The following is a 26,119-nucleotide window of genomic DNA, read 5'->3' as shown; positions in this document are numbered from 1 at the left end:
TTGTAGTGACGATTAAACGATAATTTATTTTTTTTCTTGCGATATAAGTCATTTATTCTGATTTAACTGTCTTCAACTGTTCATAAACAAAATTTGTGCCTTAAAATGATTATAATTTTATGATATTATGTTGTAGTACAACTTTTATGGTATTAAGCGACTAGTACCGGTTATAATTTGCACAAAATTGATTTTTTCACATTTTTCGCATCCTTTTACTTCCACAAAACATCTACTAAAATTTCAAAGCAAAAAACGAAATAATGAAAAAGTTATAATAGTTCGAGCGCGCACGCGTTGTGTTATTCTTCGTCACCGATCGACAGATTTATTTAATTCTTTTTGCGTTTTATTTGAATTGTTATATTTTACTGTAACAGCTACTATTTTGCTTCTTTTTCCAATTTTTCATTCAAAGCTGGTAAATTACGATATAAGTAACTTTCCTCTTTAAAAAGCTTTTTGAATTTTTTGTTTCGTATTTACCAAATTCGAGATTATCAGGTAAGAGGCTATCATTTTCGCTCAACTTTGGTGCCCTCTATAGAATGATGTTGAAGAAAAAAATGTTCAATTATCAAAAGATATTAAACAAAACGTTTTATATGCATTATAACAAAGAAAACGAGAAAAAAAATATTTAATTATGCGTCATTTTTTACCTTCATAATCAGTACTAGTCCCTTAAGACGGCTGCATGCCTCCATATCCGCAGACAGAATATCCGCCTCAAAATATCCGCGACATAACATCCGAAAACAATTAATCCTTACAAATAAATAACCTAACCTAACCTAACCTAATCGGGAAACGATGTCATAGAAATTATTACAAATTACAGGAATATATATATATATATATATATATATATATATATATATAACAAACGGCGGAGATTTTTTATGAGGATCAATTATTTGCGGATATTATGTCGCGGATATTTTGACGTGGATATTTTCTCCGCGGATATAGAGGCGTGTTACCCGTTAAGACTGTTAGTTATATTATAAAGTATTATGTATTCAATTGTCCATAGCGTGCATACTATACTTCTAAGTAATAGTAAAACTGTCTTAGTATGCCATAGTATAGTTTTTTCTGTGTACAACTATCCATGTATGCTTGCAGTGCTTGGAGATACTATTGAAACACTATTAATATAATGTAGTGTAGATTTCTCTCCACATATGTCATCTGTAATGATGAAACTGTTTTATTATGAAGGATTAGAGTAGAACTTTTTCTGTTTTTTTATTGAGTTTTAAAATATCGATAAAGTAGTGGTAAAACAAGCTTTTTCTGTATAGTATTGATAAAACTGATTTATTTTCTTTAAGTGTACGTGTACATTTTTCTGCCCATATAGGCTCTAGAATCTAGTGTGTAGTGTAGTGTAATGATGAAACTATAACATCATGGTGTAGTATAGTTTTTATAGAATTTTTGCATTTAATTATAATCCCTTTTAGTCGTTAAACTTTTTTATGCGTCCACGTACATAGGAATCCACTGCCGTCGACTGTCTGCCGTAAACTACGAACATTTTCATCCCCATCTTTATTATTGTGTTATGTGAGTCACCCTAGTCTGTCTGCACTGCACGCGGGGGATGCACATTGGCATTTGCAAAATAGTTTTCTATTGAGGGCTATTTATATTGTGCAATTCATGTTATCCACCATAAACGTACATCAAATAACTAAAAACGTTGTGAATATTAAAAGAAATGAAAATAGATAAGTTTTAGTAATATATTTTGAACATAGCAACTCGCTGCAGTTTTTTTTTCGATTTTTTAAGAGAAGTTCAACAGGATAAAGGTAATTACCGTATGCAAAATGAGGAGTGACGAATGTTATTATCAGAAATTTTACTTCTACCACCCTGTTTGATTTTGATGAAATCAGCAATTTGTCCGAGGATTGGGAAACCGCAAAACTAACTCAGCCGGCAATCAATAAAATAAACAAAAATCAATTTAACGAAAGCTAAAGGTTCATGAATAAGATATAGAAGATTAATATTTTGAAAATTTCTGTCTTCTAGATCAATATTTGATAAACTAAAATGTGTTAGTAATAATTTGGCAAAGCTGGTTAAATGGTCTCCATCTTAATCACAAGTTGATATCGTTGAGTGAGGCAACATCAAAGCGGGGCTCCAATATTACCAAATTTAATAGAATATTCATCCAATGACGTCCAAATCAAGTCATCCAGTGATGCAAAAAACTCTTACCGGAAACAACTACAGGGGGGGGTTGAGAAAAAGCCAACTTTACATTTAGATGTATGTGATTTTTATTACAAAAAATGTGAAACAATAACCAACCTTCAAACTCAAGAGATTTTCCAGCTTAAATCAACTCTCCTTTGTTAACTGCATCAACGTGTCTACACAAAATATTGTTAATTAATTAATTCCGATCGTTTGTTTTCAATTCTACAAATCGGACTTTTCGCAAAAATATAAAAACAAACTCATTCAAGAGCTATTGATAATTCGCTGCAGTTCTGGATTTACATTTATTGTTTATGCTGCCTTTGGATATCATATATATTGAGCAAAAAATTCTTAGAGAAAGTGGTGTAAAAAGCAAAGGTGAAATCTGCAGAATGAACAAAGAAGAGCAAAATAAACTAGCAATATGAAAGTATGAAACGCTTAAATAGGTTTACGGAGAATTTGAAGGGTATGTAGTGTTCAGAAGAAGAAGAAATATAAAACTATCATAATTGCTTAGGTACCAAGTATTACATATTTTTTTCACATACGTCTAACCTTTTTCAACTTTTTTGTACAATTTCAGCTCAATGCTCTAACTTTTTTGGCTTGGATAATTTTTTAAACATGCCTACGTTTTACATCAATATTCAAAAAAGTTTGGTGCCATGTATTTTCAATACTATGTGACCCATCAAAGTTCTAATTTTTTTTCACATACATCAAGCCTTCATAAACACCTTTCTAGAAATTCAGCTCAATGCTCTCATTATATTGATATGGATAATATCTTAAACAAGCATATCTTTTACATCAATATTCCAACAAGTTTGCTTCCCTGTAATTCCAATATTATGTCACTCAGTAAAGTCTTAATTTTTTTCTATATACATCTAATCTTCTTCAACAATTATTTAAAATTTCAGTTCAATGCTCCCATTCTTTTGGCGTGAATGATTTTTCAAACAATTGTCGAATAAGTTTGTTGAATAGTATGGAGTGTACAGAAGAGGAAACAGAAAACTGTAATCATAGTTGTATAAGCACCAAGTATGACTCATATGATTAAGGGACAGAGGAAAGGATGGTTGGAACATATAGGTAGAATGATGGGTGAAACGAGTATTAAATATGGCGAATGTGGGCAAAAAAGAAGAGGAAGACCATGGCTAAAATGTTTGGAGGCGATTAGAAGAGATTTGAAAATAGTGGGAATGGAGTACTGACAAATAAAGCAAAAAACAGAAAAATGGAAGGAAAGAATAAAAGAAGACAATGTCAAAAAATGCTTTTTTAAAATAAATTTTTCAAACCAATGAGTTCTTATAAAGTAAAATGAAAAATCTATCATACAAGTTTATTTTATCATTTTCTACCCGCTTGTGTATTTTAATTCTTCCAGCCATCTGATTCACCCACTATCAGGGAAATTCCTATAGAGCGATCGCATCGCAAACATTTTGAGCAGACTAAAGTAACTTGGGGTGATGTAATACTTCAGAAATTAGAGCAGATAAACAATCACTCACTATATAAAGTGGAAGTTTTCCGTTACTTCATTTATAGTTAAGATTTTTGTTGTCTTACTTGAGAGTTTGAAAACTTGGAGAAGTTTGCTTCACAAATGAATAAAATAATCAATAATCTCCCAAACGATTAATACGGGGTACTTCAAAAACAATTATCTGGCCTAGAAAACTCGTTAGTCGTCTTTGAATTCAATGTGAACATATAACAGACTGTTACAAAAAAAGAAGCTCTATAGTTTGACTTCTCTTGATGTCCATATGATCATTTATCATCATCGTCATATAGCACCTGTTGGAACAAAGGTCATCTGTCTGTATTTAAGCAGCTGTGGTTAAATGATGAGGTCGCTATTTTCATGTATCTTGTGTGTGTTTCATCCAATTCTGTTGACCAAGGCTGTCCATTTTCTTCTGCTTTTGATTATTTTAGAAGCTTCTATTCATGTTAAACTCATCTATTGCTGATCTTTCTCGATAGCTCTTCTCAATGTACATAGAGGCATGTTTTTCTGTTACCAGTTGTATCATCAAATTTTCTAGAAAATCTTTCTATTATATGATCATTGGTTTTGAAGTTATGAACCTCTGAAATTGGATAATTCTTTTTGGCTAGTCGGTTTCTAAAGAGCATCAAAACTGAATCTAGTCAAGCGAATGTCTATTGTTTCAAATTCCCGTTTTAAATTATCGTTTCTTTCCGGCTATTTTAATTATGGAGCATATATAGTCCATATGGTACTTATTGTATCACAATACATCATGAAATCCCCATCTCGCAGGCTCGATTCTGTTGTTTACTTTGATAAGATTGTCACAATTCATGAATCTCAATTTGATAACATGGATAATTACAAGTGTTCGAAAAACATTAATTATTGTGCTACACAAAAAAAATACAGATATATAGTTTATAGAAAACACATAATTTTGTATACGATCCAGAATTAAATTTCGAATAATGCATGAGATAAGACTGAAAAAAATTTGCAATCATCAATACTAACAGATCTTAAACATGTGCTTCACAGATATGCGATAGTGGAATGGTTCAACTGGTTTACTACCTTAAATGTTAAAATTATAATGAACAATATTGAGGCCTTCATAATATGGATATTACGGCAAATATTGAGTAAAAAAGATAAGAAATAAGAACATTTTCCAGAGGATCAGTCTAGTATAAATACTGCTTAATACTAATAGACGAATAATGTTTTCCTGAACGCTGAAAGTACAAAGAAAAAATTTGAGCCGTCGAAATGCTAATATTAGGACAAATATTGGGTTTGGAATACAAAAAATGAAGTTTATTCTAACAATTTTTTAAATCAAATTCGAAAATAGCTATTTATGCAACAAGTGAGTGAAGTAATACATGTTTCAGGGTTTACCAATTCCTGCGAGTGCAAAAAAGTTACCTAATTCACGAGCTTCATACAAATTTTTTTCTATGTCTGTAGACTTAAAAAAATCGACAAAACTTTTATCAATTGTAATAGTAAGATCGAAAGTACAACTATGAGTATTATTAATTTGAAGCGAAGAAAAAGTTACATTACTATTGATACTTGAATTGACAACATTTGACGAGTTCAAAGAAATAACATCGTCTAAAGTTGTATTAGTACTTATTGGATTTTTGGTAGTATCGTGAACATTCACAATGATGGCTTAAGTCGAACTAGTTGTTCCCGTTAAAATTTTCACTGCAGATTCCATTTTATTTTTTATTGAATTGTCTACGTTACCGTCCGCAACTGTGTTGGATTTCTACCCACCGTGCTTCTTTAGTTGAATTATATCACCACCGGAATCTACTAATAGAACCGCCGAAGAGCGTCGAAATGAATGCACAGTGTAGTTTTTTGAATTAGGTAAAGAGAAATATGTTGCGATATACGAGGGAATTTTTGGAAAGGTGTTGAAAACTACAACTTGGGTTTTTGAATTTTCCAATTCTATACTGCAAAACGAAATGATCTGTTTTGACATTTGTGGGTCATTAGTTTTTATATTTTTTATAAATGTTTACCAAGTTTAATCTATTGACAGATATTTCACCAATAACATTAAATCGACGTTGATCATGAGTTTTTATATCAGGTACTGTGATTATTAACACATTTCCGGTATTATTAATGAACGTTACACTTCATTTTATATAATTCCTCCCTCCGCAGAGCTCCTGCGATCCCTAGTATTCCTAAAAGATGTTATAAATAATATCTAAGCTTACATTCGTAGATCGTCTGGAGCTAGATTTCTTAGGGAGAAGATTCATAGTCGCCGCAGTTGCCGATTGAATAACATCTTCTGGTGTGGAGTTTAAACTTTCTCTACTATTACTCCCCATCACTAATATTAATACTACACTCTTTTTAATTAGATACAAAACGGATTTTCTTGAACGAATATGAAGAAATAAAAGTGTGACACAAAAGTACCGTAGCGGTTCATTTTTTCACGTTTTTTGACCGATTCAGAAAATGCAAATAAATGGAAAAAGACGGGAATATTATAGTGGGTGTAGAAAAAAATAAATATATACACTAAGAAGCACTCTTCATCTTATTATTCATAAAAAAATTAAAAAACTAATTGTGGTTCACAAAAAAGTATGCAAGTTATAGGAAAGTATTTAAGGAGAATAAACAATCTATTTGTGATAATAAATAATGAAGAAAAGCTATAAGCTGAGGGGTTACAGGGACGATAAAGTTGATTGAATGAAAAAAAATAAGCAAGAAAATGTGGAATGTATGGAAGATATGAGAATAAAATCTAGGGTAATGTGGGGTGACCAAGTAACAAAATTATTGATAGAAAAATGAAGTAGGCAGCTTGATAAGAGTGAAAATAGAAAAAATATTTTTGAATTTTGAATTATTATCATTAAATGTGTTTTTCGTTATATTAATGACTTCTTGATCTATTTTCTAAATATGGACTTAGGGAAAAATCATATTTATCATAAGGAACCTCATTTTTTTTGATATGATTGAAAAAATTCTAGTTTCATATAATTTGGAAAATCTTTTATATAGTTAGCTTTTTCTCTTTTTTGCAATGGTCCTGTCCTTTACAATTCCAAATATCCCACCTCCACCTAAGTTCCCAAATTCTCTTTTTTGTCTCTGTCTATTGGGTTTCTTGCTTTTGCACATTTGTCAATATTTTTTTTGGATCATTTCGATATAATCTATGCAATTTCGTTTAACATGGCAATCGAAGACATGATTTGAATAGAACTTCTTATGAATCTTATGACACTATTATAAAGAGAATTTCATTAGGAAAAATATTCAAATCGAAATAACTATAAATTACAACTTGTTACTTTTTGAGTTTGTTTTGTTTGTATTACCGCTTTTTCCATTAGTAAAGCCATCCAACGATTCTTCCAAGCTTCAACATTCATGCACTACTATAAATAATTTGTAATAACGTCTCTATGAAAAGAACTGTAGTACGAATGGCTAATCCTCTTATATGAACACAAAATAAGACGTATTGTTATAAACAAGCTCGCAAAATGGGTTCTTAAGCCGGCCCTGTCCATCTACAGTGTAATTTTAAAATCAGGTGAATTCGTGCAGCGCTTTTAATCTGTTTTCCATAAATGACAGTCACGCCTTTGATGAACTTTTTATTATAGAAGTGTTTCTTTTAAATAATTTCTAGGAAAGTCTATTTATTTATTTCTTTTGTTTCTTTTTCTTCTAGAACTTTGTAGAATTCTATTTGTGGTATATAGACAAGTTTATGTAACGCAATAAGTATTAAATAGTCGTAGCCAATAGAACGAATTTAGAAGTAATCGCATAAATTATTTGAGTGACATTTATAAGTAAATTATTATAAGTTAAGTGTACTTATAGTGTATAAATAAATTGAGAACTTAAAAGACAGTGTGAATTAATTTCCCACGAATAGAAAGACTGTAAATAAATATTAAATAACCATTCTCCCTGTAAATTTAACTCTACAAGGCAACTGTGATATTATTTGGTTTCTACAATTCTTATGTGTACTATGGACGGCAAGGAAGGATTGGAAATGGTTTCAAAAACTAACAAAAAGTCGTTCGCTCCACGTTTCCTTTATTTCTGACAACAACCCGATAAATTTTCTTGAATAATAAAATCGGTTTTATCGGTGATAAAAATATCGTTTTATATTGACCTCTTAGATGACCATATCCGAGAAACACCAGGTAGGATTTGTAATATAAGGTGCAATTCGAGATTGCGGGACATTTAGATATTCTGTTTATTGATTCCAGTTTCCAATATTAATAAAAATCCGTACGTGTTTCTATGAAAAACATAAAAATTTATTCCATATCACTACAATGTAGGATGTACATTTTCTCATTGGAGGTTTAATAATTTATATCATTACAGTTAGAAATTATGTTTTCTTTTGGAATTAACATGAATACAATCTAGGATACAAAGAAAAAAGGGATATGAAGAATTATTTTCACTAGAAACAAAAGACAAGTCTGGAAGTTGCTTAACTGTAAGTGTTGTGATTGAAAGATCTGTAGGACAAGCGTCTGATGTTCATAATTAAAGAAAATATTGAAACAGTTCGAAAGAAATATCGATGAGGAAGTGAAATAAAACTATTAGGGTATTATTTTAGAAAATAAGAAACTTGCAGTTCTAATACGCATCTACAGCGTATCACCAAAATAATCAAATTCGTGATTGTGTATAAGCAACCAAGCCTCCTAGCGGTTTTCTAGATTTTATCTAACAAGTTATAAAGGTACAGAAATAGGAATTTTGTGAAATTTGAGCACTGAAATCATACATGTAATAGTGTGTATACCAGACATCAGACAAAAAAATATTCAAAATATTCTTTTAAATTAACTGGTAGATGTTTCGTTGTTAATAATACATTCTATTCAGTATCTTCTATACAATTTTTAACCACAAACGAATATTGTTATGGCACATACTTTTTTTCGTCATTAGGTTTTCTTCCAAATTGTCGTATAAAATGGATTTTTGCTTTATTCAATATCTATAGAATGAGAGACGTTGTTATCTGGCACAACATTGACTAAAAATTCACCTCTTTTTATTTAGTTACACAATAGCCTCAAATTTTTTGACGTTAGTTGTCTAGCAGCCTTTAGCGGTTAATACAATATTTACTTCAGTTACGTATATACGGGGGTAGTTCAAATATGACAAACGGTCTAACACATTTACTTATTATCGGAAATAACTTCAAAAAGTTACAGTTTTTCTAGGTTATTCTCATTAACCATTTTTGGCAACCCTCCAGAAGCTGATATCTGGAGGCATATTATAGAATTTCCCAACCCAGTTCTGTTATTGTATACAGCGAGAGACGCGCATCATGAAGGTGCGAGTTATCTTGTAGAAAAATCGCATTGAAATACTGCTCCAATTGGAGCGATAAGCGGCTTTCACTTATATTTTCGAAAGTACAAAGTACAACATATAAATTCGCGAACCTGGTCGTCTTTGTTTTTACTGGCGACCCTTATAACATCTTCCTCCACTCTAGACGACACCATGCTTTCGGAAGTGTTATAGTATACTCAAGTTTATGTGTAGTGAAAATTTGCGTTAAAAAACCGTCTCCCTCCGCCTCGTATTGTATCAGCACGCGGCTCCAAACTTCCAACCGCATGAAATTTTACTCGAAGTTCAACAGTTTGATTTATTGCGAAAGTGTTCGTCCATAACAAAGTCTACATACACTACCAGTACTAATGCTATTTTCAGCCTAAATTTTGTGAAGAATCATCTTGTGGTCCTCTGTTGTCTGGTGTTATACTGGTTCGTGGTCATCTTTGAACGCTTTAGCCTATTTAAATACAGCACTACTCCACATACCGAAACGTCGAAGAATTTCTGTGTTTCTAATGCATTCCTACACCAAAAAAGGGGGGAAACATGCGTTTGCGACGAAAACAATGTCACACTATTAGTAAGAGACCCAGCTAACACATATTTAAACCGCGACCTTCAAAATTTACAGGCGCGTCATCTACAGTGTTTTTCTCGATTATATTTGAACCGCATTTTTAGTTCAAACTGATTCTTAAATTTAATTTTTTGAAAATTTACATATACTTATTCTCATCTACTTTTTTCGAATTGTATATCAATTTTTTTATTTCGATTTAACGTGACTTGACAGTGCTAGTCATTGTCACAGAAACAAAAAATATAATAATTATATAAAGACTTCAAGGTTAGTTTCCAAATTCAAAAGCTGGTCTATGGGAGAGTTTCGTCACAATTTCGGCAAACTGGACAACTCTCTAAGGACATCAAATAACTGTGAGTTTGGTGTTGTTAACACGGAATCTTCTTATTCTCACTGATTTCCTCCTACTCAGTAATCTTGAGTAGAGATGTGAAGTAGATGGATGGATATTGTGTAGTGCTGTCCTATAGATCTTACTAAGAATCTTAGATGGCGTTGATCTTGATATTATTCTCAACCTGTACTGAGATTTCTGAAGGGTTGTATGGCTTCTGTGGCGATCTGTGGATTCATCTTCAATATGCAATAGAAGCCAGATGAGAGAGGCGATATATTTGTTTGGAGTCTGGGAGGTATATGAATTATTCAATTGCTTTCGAATTATTTGTGGTAACTATAAACTAATAAAATTAGTTATAATAACAATCAGAAAAACATGTAGCTAAAAAGGCAGAAACTTTTATGCTAAAACATATTTTATAAATACGATGAGAAACATCTAGTGACGAAAGCATTAGATCTCACAATAATTAAATGATTTTTTCATGTGTTCAATTACATAATTTATTTTAGGTAGAATTTTAAGAATAATAAGTGCAAATTATTGATTTGGAATATCAAGTATATAATTTTATAGTCATTGTACCAAATACAAAAACAAAAATTGTCAGAAAATGATGATATTGTAGTAGAGAATTATTTAAATATTAATATATACTTAAAGATTTAATTCTTCAAATTTTACAAGGGAAAATATAACTAAAAAAGAAGACACTCCAGACTCTAATTCACATACAGGATATTGTTTTTGCTTATATGCAACTTAAATAGAAGATATTGGAGGGAATATAACTTTGTTGAAACCTCATGCCGGTGGTTGGAGACTATTGACTATTACGGGTAAAAATGAAAAATTTCAGAATATTTAATGAATATAGTTTGAAAACTTCACAATTTTTCACTGCAACTTATGAGGAAAGTGAAACTATTGGAAGTTACAGCTACATTACAATCATCTTTGATTTATTACTCTTATCAGAGACTTGCCCATTGTGTTCATTAAACTTCCCGAGGAAGTTTTCAAAGAATATATTTAGGGGAATAAGCAGTGTGGAAAGACAGTATTGTATATATAGAGAGGGCCAGAAGGCACGTAATTCAGTTTAGATAATACATAACAAATGATAATTCTAGCTATCGAAATAAATATTGATGATATTCTAATTCAGTGAAGTTAAAAAAATTGGTTACTAGTCAGAATGTGATTTATATATTATGTCAATATTTATGAAAATACCAAAATTCGTGGGTCTTGGGGATTACTAATAGCTTAGTATCTTTTGAATAGCTCAGATGATACTAACTGGACAGATCTTAGGAATTTATTCTTCTTTACACAGTTGAAGAATATTATGGGTATGTTCAGAGAACGGAACTCGGTTTAATTATGAAAGCATTGGACTTTAGACTAAAGAAATGATTATTATTTTTAATTTTAGAAATGGAAAGTATATTACTAAATAGTGTCAGGTGTAGGGTTATTTTCTAGAAGAAGCGAGGATTTGAGGCAAGAAATCAATTGAATTGTTGATGGTAGCCGAGAGTTGTAGTTAATAACGAAGATTGGATAATGGTGATGGCGTAATAAGAACTAAGTAAGGTGGACAATAAAAGCAATGGATCCCATCGTGAAAGGAAAAATCCCGGTGACAACAACCCCAGAAAGGGTCAGGAAGATTGAAGATGACAAAAATAGTTCCGGGAATAGTTGACGATGTTTCTTTGATTCTTTGATTAACAAAGTGGAAGCGTACAGTTCAAATATCGACAAGTTTTGTGGAAATGCCGTTGGGAAAGTTTTCATGTCAGATATAACCGAAGGTACTATTCGGCAGTGTAATGAGACTAGAGTCAATTTGTTGTTTGAATATTATATATTATACTCAAAATGCAACTAAGAAGGTATTCAAGTATGCAAAGATACTATTTTATGATGGGAAGGAGGAGGGACCTATGATCTTTTGTACCGGGAGCCGCACTAGGGGCAAGATGGATATATATGAAATCAAGTGGAGCTGTACTCTGTAGTCATTCTATGAGGATGATTTCGAGAAATAAGTACTGTAACAAGCACAGTTATCCCAGATTCTTTACATGTGAAATAAATATTTGATTGACATCTAAGGTTGAACTAGAAGAAGAAGAAGAAGAAGAAGAAAACCTTCTTGAATAAAACTAGATATTGATCTATCCGACAGAATTTTTCTCGTTATGTCATTGGATAGATACTTTTTCTGGTGCGCAAAAATGCAACCAGTCAAAAATAATTAGACATATTCTTATTAAATCAAGTACGGATTTCATTGATTATTATTTGGTCAGCAATAAATTATCTGACGTTTTTGATCTATTTTTCCATCTTACCATTTTTTGTATGTAATTTACGGATCTGTGACTTCTTTGACTTGTGTTCTAATTTCAAGAAAAGTACAATGACAAGTATCAATCGACCTCCAGCAGAATGAGTTGAAAGATTTAGTACAATCATATATAAAGGAAACATTTGATTTGTACACTGTGAGATATATTTTTGACTTGACTTAGAACTCCTACCCTTCTCCATGGTTAGAACCAGAATTTTCCTGTACGTGTCTAAAAATTTCCTCCAATGATTTATTAAAAATGAGGAACTCATAGCAGACTTTCAGATTGTGACCTATATCCAGCATATACTATCTCATTAATATATTTTGAATTGGTGGCTTTCTCACAATGACTAAAAAATTCAATCATATACATCGAGATAAGTTATGACCTTGTCTTGGAATTAAGGCTAAAAATCACTATGATAAATCGACATAAACATGGATCCCGTATTACATTCCTGTCCGATTATAATCGAGCTCTAAAATTTGGCAAATACGCTGAATCGTTTTATGTTTATCGGAGCCTTTGATATTGCCTTTGATGTATGTTTTTTATAAACAGCGGTGAGTTATTTATGTTATTTTTTAGACTAATTTCTAGGAAGGTCTTTTATTCATTTGTTTTTGTTGATAGCTTTCTAGAATTCTAGAAATATCCATTCTGATATATATTCGAGCTTGTTTTACAACGAGAGTTGGTTTATGATAAATAGTCATAGTGAATGGAACGGAATAGAAAATATCAATACTCAATGCAATATATGAAAATCATGAAGGTATTGAAAGCCATTGATTTCTTTGGTAAATATAAGACACAAATGAAATATATGGTATGTTTTAATTGATTTTTGATGATCTGTATGCCATGCAGAATTTTATGTAATACAATGCTTACTATGATATTAGGGTGGAAGTAATAAGAAATATTGAAGTGAGTTGTGGAAACTAGACTATAAATGCTACGAATTCTACGAATGTGGTGGCAAGAAGAATTCGGTGTTGGGGGCGAGCAAAAAGTTGGAATATCACTTATCCTCTGATAGCTTCTGGCAAAGTGATATGTTATCTAAAATTTTCTCATTTTCATGTGTCTTACTTGAAATATACGTGTCTTGAACATGATAACGATATGATATATTGAACAGTCTACTACTAAAAAAAAAGACTAATTTACTTATTTTGGCTAAAATTCTTTTATTTCAATGTTTCCTTAATGATTCTGATAATATCATACCATAAACTATACATATTTATAAGGGTAGAAAAGTAATTCTAAGCCCTCTATACATCAATCTTCTCAAAACGTTTATTTAGGAAGAAAAATTCAGCTTGATGGGAAATGATTATATACAAGTCTAAAAACAATTTTGTTATGCTGCTTAAATTCATAAGATCTAGTGGAAAGTCCTGGGATGGCTGTCGAAATAAAATAAGAGAAAAAAATTACTCAGATCTATATTTTTGCCAATTTTCAAAACTAATCTGAAGAGATTGGTTAAATACTTTCTTAAGAAAATATTATTGATAAATAAATATTAATCATCCAAGTTGATTCTGAATTTCTGTACTTAAGGAATCATTCATCAATTATGATCTGCGTTTTGGAGCTATTATCGTGAAGATTAGAAGAAGAACGATTCCTCTTAATTCCTAATATGGGATTACCTGGATTCACTCATTCATGCTTTGTTATACAAAACTGAAAGAACTCCCCTAAACTACTACCTACTTGTGAAATCTTACCTAAATAACAGAACTTTCCAAACAAAAGTTTTTGAGGAAAAGTCTGAACAGTTTTCTATAGCAGTAGCGGTGCAACAGGGTAGCGTACTAGGCCCACTATTTTACATACCGTATACATCAGATTTACCAGAGACATAGTATACAACAACAGCAACTTTTGCTGACGATACAGTTATTGTCTCTACTGATCAAGAACGACAACCAGCAACAAAAAATGTCTAGGCTCAAGCAATTACAAGAGGGGCTATAAAATGGAGGATTAAGTTGAACAGAACAGAAACACCACAAGCAGATAGTGCTAAATAGTTAAGAATCCACCTAGACAAAAGACTTAAATGGAAGTATCACATCACAAAAAAAAAGAAAACAACTTGATATAAAAGCAAGAGAACTACTTTTGTTGATTGGGAGAAAATCTCAAAGTCTCACTTGAAAACAAAATCCTCATCCACAAATCTGTCATCAAGCGTATATAGACATAAGCAATAGAGCTGTGGGGTTGGGCTCCAAATCTAATTTGAATATTATTCAGAGAAACTAATGTATGTAACAAATCTCACCATTCACGTGGACCTGAGAGTGCCCATTTAACAAGAAGTTGTCCAAGAAAGGATCATCCAACATCACAAAACCCAAATCCACAACTAGAGGAAATGTTAACGCCAAGAAAGGCAAAAAAGTTGGACTTGAGATGATGTATAAGAGGTTATATCACTGGTTGTAAGCCTCACCAAGACAATAAGACAATATAAACGTTAGATTATCTAGCGCTAGCCAGCAAATTAACCAATAGAATGTATAAAATATTCTGATTGTTAATAAAAAAAATCATGTTTTGTAGAAAAACCAAAAAATACCAAAAGGAAACTATCACTTTACATTCTCCAAGCTATTGAAATTTGGTTTCTTGTTCAAGTATTGTAATTTAAATAGATTTAATTAGCATAAATTTTAGAATTTGAAGAAGTTATTATCACAAAATACTCTATGTTTTGTACCAATGAGGAAATATTGAGAAAACATAATTATGTATTCAATATGTATATTTATCACATTAACAAGCTTCTGAGCTATAAAAAGTAAACAAGATATTTTTCCTTCTATATTCGTCATCATATAAATTTTATCTCTGCAATTTGGCGAATTTTATCAACATGAAAATAGTTTCCCAGAAAGTGGGGAGCTGTTGAAATCTAATTATACTATTTGAATACTATTTGAATATAATATCATACCTATACAATAATTATTTAAAACATAAGGACATTGATATTATAGTTATCAAATTGATGCTTTTCATTGAAAAAGCTCAAAATGTGAGAAATTTCACCTGTGGGCTGGTTATAATTCATCACAATCTAGGAAAAGCAATGAAAATAGAGAAATAACGAAATAACAATTTTCTTATTAAGATTGCAGAGAGTTTCGATATGTATTGCCTTATTTTTACGCTATTAATTCAAAGCCAAGCTTAGATAGACTTCTGGAGTAATCCAAGTGAGGTAACTCGTAACAAAGCAGAATAAATTTGCTGATAAATCTGACCCATTAAAAGATTTAGGCTAGAATAACGACTTCCAGATAAAAGACGAAAGTCCTCGAATGTCTAACGATACAATTATATCAGTTACCGGGATATTTTCCTTGTATCTTCCTGAAATCTCACGAATTTGAGAAGTTTTAATTGGATAAACTTTTCAAACTCTCAAATTTTTCATCCATGTTTTAATAGAATTGTACCAAATATATGTAGTTGGTAATGGATAAATTCTATCCCGTGGATTCGAAAAAAGGAATGGATGGAATACAAATTTCAATAACCGTTGTTGCGCATTGATTAGAATTCTATTGATGGATTTTGTTATCAGATATCCAGAATTTTATTCCTGGTCTCCTCAAGATATGACTTTATCTCAAATGAAATATTAGATATATGAATGAAAATCGTTCATTGGTTGTTTTTAAACAATTTTTATAGTATTTTAAAACATTCAAAGCATTCGAAAAATTGGTGGACATATCTTTGCATCCACCAAAACAGGTCTTTAGATAGAAGCAAAAAGATAGTTCAGTCCGCTTAAAAATTCTTCATTGAATGATTAGTTTCGAACCTACATGGAATCATTCTCTCTTAAATTTCTTATTTTTTGGACTTTTTGATATATTAATGCTTCTAAATGTTCTTGATTTTAGGTCTCTTCTGTTTTTAAAATTAATTTTTTTAATAATTTGAATTTGAAAGATTGATGGAAAATTGACCCTTTGAGTTAACTTCAAAATATTTTAATAAAGAGTGATACATATAATTTTGGGTTAATTTGAAGTTTTCCAAAAAATAGCTATTCAATATAATGTAGATTGAAAAATCTTATTTTCTTCTGGTTAATTAATAAGAATCTACTTTATCACATCCGCAAAGTTGAAAAAACTTTTATTCTTACATTTTAAAACAATTTTCCACGAAAATGGCGACAGGATTTGCGAATTCGCCAAAATCGTCAATAATAGAGTTCAATCAACATTTTTTTTTATTTTTTCATTGTACTTCAAACAACCGCATTACAGAAATACAAAACTCGCTGGACTGGAGATTTTTTATAGGAAAAAATATCAGTGGAACCGTTAGGCATAGTTTGAATGTTTTAATTCCATACGCTACAGTCCAACAACCACAAAGGAATTTTCATTTTAATGTGCAAATATGATCGATGTTTATGTTTCTCTATTTCAAACAAAAAATGCTAAAACGTGTGAAATAAGTATATATATGCATGGATTCATGATTCTTTTCAGTTGGTAAAGAGAATCTTGATGATATTTTATTCATAAGTTATATAAAATATCTATAAAAGACAGTGTGTCCTCAAAATTATTTACAAGATTACATTGCAATTGATAAATGATAAATTATAAAAAACTGCGATGGATTGAAACCGCAACGAGAAACTGAAACATGAATTCTACTGTAAAAGTTGTTATAAACAAATCTGGGATATCTCCATCTTGATCTTCTTCATAAGTCATTACGTATCCAATCTTGGTCATAGACCACTATGTTTTCTTCATATATTGGCTACTGTTAAAATAATTGAGACAGCGCTTTTGGTCTTCTAGTCTCTTTTGCTGGCCATATTTAAGCCTTTATGGTTCATATTTGCTTGTGTCGTCGCCCAACATTACCTACTCACTGTCTTATGAAGCTTACCAAATGCTGCCCAAGAAGCAAATTCCTTTGACCATTTTAGCGGTCTGGTTTTGTTTGTCAAATTTTTTATTATAACCCAAGTAGGCACAAGCGTTGACTTTTGATAATACGATATTTTGTGATTATATCTATTATTGTATCGCTCATTACCTTTGTTAAGCTCATATTCATTGTTAATCCAACGTTCTTTGCTGCTCTGTTGAGTTCCAAAAACATTTCTTCAAGCTCACCAATATTACTCTAAATGAAGACTACATTGTCTGCAAAGCGCATATTCTTTAGATAGTCTATATCAAACAAATTTGATAATAATTAAAGTAATTTTTGATAATAATGGATAATCTAGGAATAAATAATCAACTGTATTAAAATCATGATGACATTTTCATTAAAATGTCTAAATGAATCAATTGAACCAAATTGCTAAATAATTTTGTAATCGATTGTGTGGATGTGGAGACATTTTGATATTGAGCATGGTAAATTCTTGATGAAAAACTGAATACGTGCAAAGGTGATAATGGAATATTTAATTAAGACTCTTTATGGAGAGAATTACAAACATCAAGTACAAAACTTATTTAATTAGGGTTGTTCAATTATTCACAAAGTACTATATCTGAAATGCGTACACAATTCGGAGAACATAAACTAGTAAAAAGAAAATAGCTTTTTGTTGAGCACAATTGATTGTGATTTTGAGTTGAAGAGAATCCAAGATGTAGTTTATCAAAATATTGTATAGTCATGCAACTGTCCTACGATGTTTCCATAAAGAAAAACTCCATACACATTAAATGACTTTTCTGCAGAAGCTAATAGGAGACGATCCAGATTATAGAATGAAGTTCTGCGGAAAACTTAAGCGAGAATTCAACATAAATGGAATAGATTCAGGTATAAATCTCTCATCAAACGTATCAACATTCATATTAAACGATGAATAGACAAAACAAATATTGGTCAGGTCAATCTTGATTGGATGTATGAGACATTATCAAAAGAACTTATGTTTACGAGGGAAAATTCAACAAGTAGAACTAATTTGAGATGAGAATTTTCCTGTTCCAGAATCTAGCTCCATCTCATTATGCTTGAATGTTGAGAAGCCATTTAGATGAAGCCTTCACAATCAAATGAATTTGACGCAATAGGTAAAGTCGAATGCCCAACTATATTTTCAGACCTTTACGATACTATTTGAAAAATAAAACTAGCATTACATCAGAAATGAATAAGTGAGGAAAAACTGAATATTTAAGATCAGTTTTAACAAAATTAGAGTGGAATCGTGCGCGCATGGTTTGAAAAACTTGACAACATTCTAACAATTGAATATGTAAAAACTCAAATTTAAACTTTCATTTGCACCATCACAAAATACGTTCACATGAGCGTTCATACAACATCAATTTCATCTTAAATTATATGATAGATTTTGAATTGATAATGAATTTTTATTGTGATCAGACAATTTATCAGAAATTTGTCAGAAATACAAATTTTCTTGATTTCTACAATGTAAATACCCTTAGCTCACATTTTTAGATTTGCTTCTACACTTTTGTTAGCATTTCTTAGATAATAAAACTAAAATCTATCGAAAAAATTGAAAACTTGAATAAAGATTGATATACCTTGTTATTATTGGGGAAATTAATATATTTCTTTATTTCAGCATATGGAATTTATTTCACAATGTCCGATATAAAATTGACGATTCCTTCAGCCATAGGAAATTCGATGGAGCGTGTTCATGATCACCCTATATTCAATCTGAGTTCCATAACAGTCGACTGGAATAAGCAAAGCCGTTTAATTTATAGTCTCATTTCCGTAACTGAAATTGATGCGTATATTAGAATCAACGAATCTACCGGAGGGATTTTTCTTAATACGACTTTTTTTCACAGAATTCACAGTGAGTATGATATTTTTAAGTATACGAGCTAAAAGTTTGTAGTTTTGAAGGCTTTTATATCGTTTACAGTTCTTCGAGAGTTTTGTCCTTGACATCTTTGTATCCTCACAATATTAATAGGTGACACCCTGCTAATCATCCTTTTGTTTCTATAATCTTGTCAGTAGGAAGCTAGTTTTTCACTCTTAGATATCTGACCGTGCTGAAATACGAGTTTTCCCCGAGGAAAATGAGAAACGTTGCGTTACGTCACCTAAGGTCACAAACAAGAACTCTGATGGTTCTTTACCATGGAATAGAATAGAATAGATATTCACCTCTGATGCATTGGGGAAAGTATAGGGAATAATGGAAAACCACTTTGTTCTTATATAAATACTTCTCATGCGATTTAAGTGAAATTTTAATCATTCACAGGTCGTAGTTACTATTCGGATTTCTCACAGGATGTATAATGATGGAAAATATTTCCACTCGGAGTTATGTGAAATTATTCAAATTTATGTGAAAGGAAAAATGCCTTTTTTCACTTGAAGAGATCGATAGCAAGTTTATGATTTGGAAGTATAATGATGACTTGACACAGAATACTCGTAATAACGACCAGCTTTATTAAAAGAAACGTAGGAATGTTACAAAAAATTGGGTCAAAATAATTCTCTTGTACTTGTCATCACTTATAGTAACAAATTGTTTCCATTAGCATAATTGTTACTTAGAAATTGTGAGGAAATCGAAACACATCTGAATTTGGAATCATTTTACGTGATGCTTAGAAATTTTGAGCTCTATGAATTTTCTGGAGATGTTAATCATTTTCTATGTCTTTATTTGAATTCGTAAATTGATTATTGAGTATGAATTTTCCTCAAACGTTAAAGGTTCCTCTAAAGGATAAACATAATCATCTCGTGCAATCATAAAATGTTGATATTTACACAACAAAACTGTTTAATGTGGATTACTTTCTACGAATTTCATAAAATGCTGTAAACCTTAATCTCTTTTGTGGTGTTATAGTCACAAGCGGACTCATGAAAATTTTTTTTCCTACGACCGTGCGTTTAACCCACTTTCCCGAACGCATTTTAGTTTTGAAAGTGTGCGGGAAAGTAAAATTATGCAAATTTTGATCTTATTAGATAGTTTTTTACTTCTGATATTGTAACTATTGTTACTACAGGTAAATAAATATTTACGGAATAGTCCATCAAATAAAATTTAAACCTTTTCTAACTTTTTGTAGCATTTTTAATTTTTGAAAATATGAAATAATACAGATATTTTTTATATAACCATGTAATTGTTACTAAAACGTCAAAGTTGTTCAAAACGTCTTGGAAGTGACCGAATAAGTGCAATCTTCTTCTAAATTAAACCACATTAAACCGAATCCGATACAATAATATTAATGAATTCATCCGACGAAGAACTTCCCGAGCCATTTTGAAGGCTGCAAATGAAACTAATTCCGAACTGTTACTTAAAACCGTTGCCGTCACCGTCATCGTCATCTTTATGCGACCTGCATCGACGTCATCTACCTTCCAGTTGAAACCAAATAACTCCACTGGATCGGCAATTCTTACTAGTCTACAGAATACAACAAATTCCATTTTCAATATTAATATATTTTATAATAATTAGTAGTTTTTAGTTAAAGTTTTTATATTATTATGTTTGTTGGAATACAATAATTTTAGAAAAATGTGTTGGTAAATTTTTTTGTATATACGGTCGTAGAAAAAATAATGTTCCTAACTCATGTGTAAAGTGTCTTTCCGCACTTGACCGCTCCGCGTCGTTCGGGACAACTGCAGTCGCGTGCGGGAAAGTATCACTTTCGGCACTTGTTAGGAAAATAGGAAAATATATGACCATCTGAAAGTTGTTCGTTCTGTATTCATTTACATACCGAAAGTTGCGATTTGAGTGTTCCATGTAGTGAAAGTGACAGTTCCGTACTGCAAAACACTTCCTTAAATGTGACCCTAGCCACTTCAATGTTGACAGTTGACAGTTTCACTTCGATGATTTTGTATAACCTTAAATTTTTAATTTCCTGAAAATAGTACGTATTATTTATGAAGTCGTGTCCCCAGAAAAAGGCGAAAAACCTAACGGAAAACGTAGTGCTCGCTTATTTTTCGGAAAAATCTAAAATCTGGAAAAGTTCTACTTTATGGTCTACATTCTCGATGTTTAAAAGTACTCTCGCAATAAAACAATATGTTCACATCAACAAATATCCAAAATTCATCAATTTCCTGAAGAAATAAAACCAAGGGTACACTGCAAAAAAATCAGAAACTTTAACCAGAGAAAATATAATAGAATTCTTGTTATGTTCTTATGCGTCGTCTAAAAAATGTTGTATACGCCGCGGCTGAGATACTACTTAGTTGGACTCGTCTGTTGTTCGCCTGGCTTCGCTCGTCTCGCAATTTTCAGAGTCTTCCAACAAAGTGGCACTTTCAGTCCTTGGCACACAAATAACTATTTCAATAGAATTATAAGCAGTATGTTACGTTTTAATAGGATAAGTTCATAAACACTATTTAAAAATATAGAAAAGTTAAGCTACATTCATAATTAGATTCAGACAAGAATTGTCATTTTAACATATTGTCAATAAGATTTATTGAATTCATGAGAGGACTAGGATTTTTCTTTTATGATCAAAAAGTGGAATGGTCCCTTGTCTATTACGTGAGAAAATCCGTTTCTATACAGTTCATTTCAAGGCTGTGATATATGAATTGCAAATGTCTATAGTAAAGAAATGAAGAGCTTCACACTTGTTTGAAATAGGTACAAAACTAAATATTTTCTCTATAAAACTCTATTTCGTTGAGAAACAAATTATCCAAGACATAGAGAGACTCATTGGCCTTTTTTTTGGCAAAATGAGGATATTTTCATGTAGATATATTACAGGATATACCCTGATATAGGGTATATATAAGATTTTTCTCTGGGCTGGGATAGTGTTAACAATAGGTTTGCGTTTACCCACTACCCCGTGAGGGATGAAAAATGAAAATAATAGGAGCGAAACAAAATAAAATGACTAACAAACAGCTTTTGGACACTATAGTATGTATTTTTGAGCAAGGGCTACAGTTGTATCATTCCCTAACGTCAGATATTTGGCGAATGAATCATTTCAACATATTACAGGAAAGCCGCAGAAACTTAGTATGTTCTTAAAGCAATTCGAAATAAATAGACTGCGTTTTACATATAGATAATCTAATTTCAATTTTTCAGTATTATCAATTACTTCTTATGAATATAGTATTTTGTATCAGTGGAAGATGATGCACATCGTACATTTTTTACAATTAGGAACCGTGAATGTTATGACGTATTTTCTTAACTTATAATGTGATATTGCAGTTACTATATAAAAATTTATCTTGACTTCGAATGGAAAATACCATTCATAAGCTGCGTATACTTTTACATTAGACGATAACCTAATTTTGTTAAATCTCAATGTAATGTAATTGTAGGAAAATGTTGCACTTATTGAAAACCATTTTAAATTTCGCGCAACACAAATGACGTCGTTCTTCTTCCTGAACTCCATCTCTTGCGTTGCTGTCTGCAAAAATTTTGAAATCTCAGTTATTCATCATGAAATGTACGAGAGCAAAATTTATTTGCTACAAATGATGATTGCTTAGTTATAAGAACTAAAAATAAATAAATAGATATGTTTCATTCAAATGAATAGTTGAAACTTTCATAGGTTCATACTGTGCATTAATTGAATCCTCTCTACATAGGAGTGTACCTAAGTAAGAACTATCTACAGATACCAACAAGAGCTCTATCGGAGCAATGAGGTCTCAACAAACACCCGAATAGCAGATAATGCGGCTTGTAGGTTTTGTTGCACAAAGGACTAAACATCTATACACATTCTCTCGAAGTGTGAAAAACTAAGGATCTGTACAGCACTACACCTAGGTGCACTTAAAATAGAAGACGAAGATCTCTGGTAAATAAAGTCATCCCAAATTCTGAAAGGAGTGGGATTAAAGGATCAGTTGTAAACACTGGGTTCTCCAGTATCGCAGCAAGAAAGGGGGACACGACAGATTCTTTGAGTCGCAGTGTATAGGTGACCCCAAATCTATATCTACATACAGAAGTATCAGAAACTGTTCTCAATTATAATTATGATGATATAGAAATTTCGTTATTGGTATATATATTGCAATTGATAATTTAATCATCTAATTCATTTCTATTTTGATTGATTAACTAGATGGAATTTTTCTATAATGGATTTTTACAATAATTCCAAAAATAGAAACCGATCAATTTCAATCTCCCACGACTCAGATATTTTCGGTATTATCTATTCCTCATTCTACTAATAGAAACTGTCTTTTTCAGATATAGATAAAATTTCGATAGCGGCAACTGTGGAGGACACTACTAACTACGATTCAGATAATATGACGTTGGAATTGGATATATCGCCTTTCAGAGAATTTGATTGTAATAAATACGTGAAAGAAATATGTTTTTGGGAACAAGCGACTTATAAGATAGAAAGAAAACATGTTGGCGTTCCGGTAGGACCATTGTCTTCCCTTCGTTTACAGGAAATGTGTCCTTATACTGTTAATTATACCACAAAAGGAGGTACGTTATATATTTCTACCAAACTCCATTTTGAATATTGAATTTCAAAACTCATGAATTCAATGTTTTCACAAGAACTGAAAAAATCTAAAACCGGCGTAAAGTTTAATTAATTTTTTGTATATTAGCGCCCGTTTTAAGTCTATTTTTTGTAAAATGGTGAATATTTTCTTCCTTCAAATGCAGTTGACACTGCTCAAAACTGTCAAGAGTATTCGATAAATTGCTGCCTAAGTCAATAATGGAAAAGTATAATCTGATCCGATCTCATCAGTTCAGGTCTGGAGGTAGCTACTCTACTGCCGATCGAGTCCACCAATTTATAAATGTGATAGAAAAGTTGATAGATGATGAAGTATCGATTTTCGATAAGCATATTTTTGAGTCCTATATTTTAGACAGAAATGAACAACAGAAAAACAAATCTTATATTGAGCAAATTCATGCCGGTAGCTATGAAACTTCACCCTATACACTACAAGCTATTGCTTCATAAACAGATATTCAAACTAATCTGTTCCAATGGTATTCAACTACAAATCATTTGAATATTCCAGTACATAAATAGTATTTTTCTGTATTTGCATGAATAAAATCTAGAAAAGTTATCTTGATAATTTTCAGTTTTCAATTGTAAGTGTCCAGAATTGAGTAATGTATTATTTTTTTTTATAATTTCATGGTTGAGAACCCATAGTATATCAAGGACTCTTTGACTTTGAGCTTTCTTTATCAGGCACTTAATATAATGAACACATTAATGTTTATTAATAAGATGAATTGGTGGTGCTCTACTACACAAGAAAATTCAACATTTATTATAAATGTTCGTGAAAAATTAGTTTCAGTAGTTGAAAGTAATTCAATATCCATAACAAAATATGTATTGATGGAAATGAAAAAGTGAAAAGTTCAAAAACAGTATCCCAACACTTCCGGTGATTGGAAAATGTTTTCACACGAAAATCGATTTTTTCATTAACCCCACTTTAGAGGTCACCGACGGTTTTATGTACTAAATAAATCTTTGATGAACTATTCCTAGGTTATAAATTGTCTGTAGGAGCTTGTTCTCTGTAAGTGAATTGATAAAATCTCTTTGAAAACGTCTTGAATTGATTAACAATTATTGTCATTCAGTTTGATTTTCAGATTTTTCCGGAAAAATTTAATTGAATGTGAAAATATTTTCATTGGGAAAGAATAAAGAAGAAAACTTTATCATGAAAACTTGGATCAAAAATTCCTATCACTCTCGCGTCTATAAAATCCATTATTGCACATTTGCAAAAATACATTGTCTTGGTAGACTTTTAATGTGATGAACTTAATGTGGAATTGATCGAATTATTTCACTTTAAGAGAATTTTTATATTTCAAAAATCAGTTCATACGAGACCCATTTAAAAAGTAAGCAATCTTTTGGACATCCAGAAATCATGTTTGTTTATTTCAACTGCTTTCTGTGCTTGTTTGGAATTGCTCCTCCAAGATTTAGCAAAGTACGACTGCCCATCTCAAAGGACAGTCACTATAAATTACCCTGGTAACAAAATTTGCATATACTTTCATGGTTAGGTTAGGTTAGGAAGTTTGTCTACCCCCATTCAATGGAGATCAATTTTGTCAATGTCTTCTCAAAAAGTGAGGTTTGATTCAGTGATGAATCATCATTATTGTGGGCGCTCAAATCATTCATCTTTTGACACTTAGTTTCCACAAAATTATTCAAACCTAGTTTTATTTAGACAGTTTCAAACAAGGAGTCTCTGAAGTTCTGTCATTGTGAAATGAAACTTTCAATTAATCCTTCTATCAGCTCTAGCAGCAGGGTTTTTAGTACACATACACACAACTCCACTCAAAAGGAACCCTATCCATGCTCTGCAGAGGAAATAAAAAACTTCATCAAATCAATCCACAATTAGTTCGTTTTGTCTCAATGCATAAAAAGACAAAATTAATGCTTGTAAAAACACATGTCATCACCATCTCTGCTTTGCACCAACTACTTACGTCAGATTAATGTATTAAGAATAATAATAATTAATAATATTCTCTTGACGTTCCATGAATTTGATAGCTGCAGATATCTTAATTTCCTTCATGTTATTGAATATGTTGAGGAAATTTGGTTAAGAAATATTTCAAAAGAGAT

The 26,119-nt window shown here is 31.3% G+C and overlaps 1 protein-coding gene across 1 annotated transcript in view; it reads left to right on the top strand.

Moving 5' to 3' along the window:
- Window positions 1-26,119, top strand: part of LOC130443745 (proto-oncogene tyrosine-protein kinase receptor Ret) — a 66,032-nt gene that overhangs the window by 11,866 nt on the left and 28,047 nt on the right. The window contains exons 2-3 of the mRNA XM_056778526.1: window positions 19,060-19,302; window positions 23,710-23,961. Coding sequence (XP_056634504.1) covers window positions 19,060-19,302; window positions 23,710-23,961 — 495 coding nt within the window. The remainder of the gene's footprint in view (window positions 1-19,059; window positions 19,303-23,709; window positions 23,962-26,119) is intronic.

This window comes from Diorhabda sublineata, chromosome 1 (assembly GCF_026230105.1).
Source record: "Diorhabda sublineata isolate icDioSubl1.1 chromosome 1, icDioSubl1.1, whole genome shotgun sequence".
Taxonomy (NCBI): domain Eukaryota; kingdom Metazoa; phylum Arthropoda; class Insecta; order Coleoptera; family Chrysomelidae; genus Diorhabda; species Diorhabda sublineata.
This window is presented reverse-complemented; position numbering and strand designations above follow the sequence as displayed.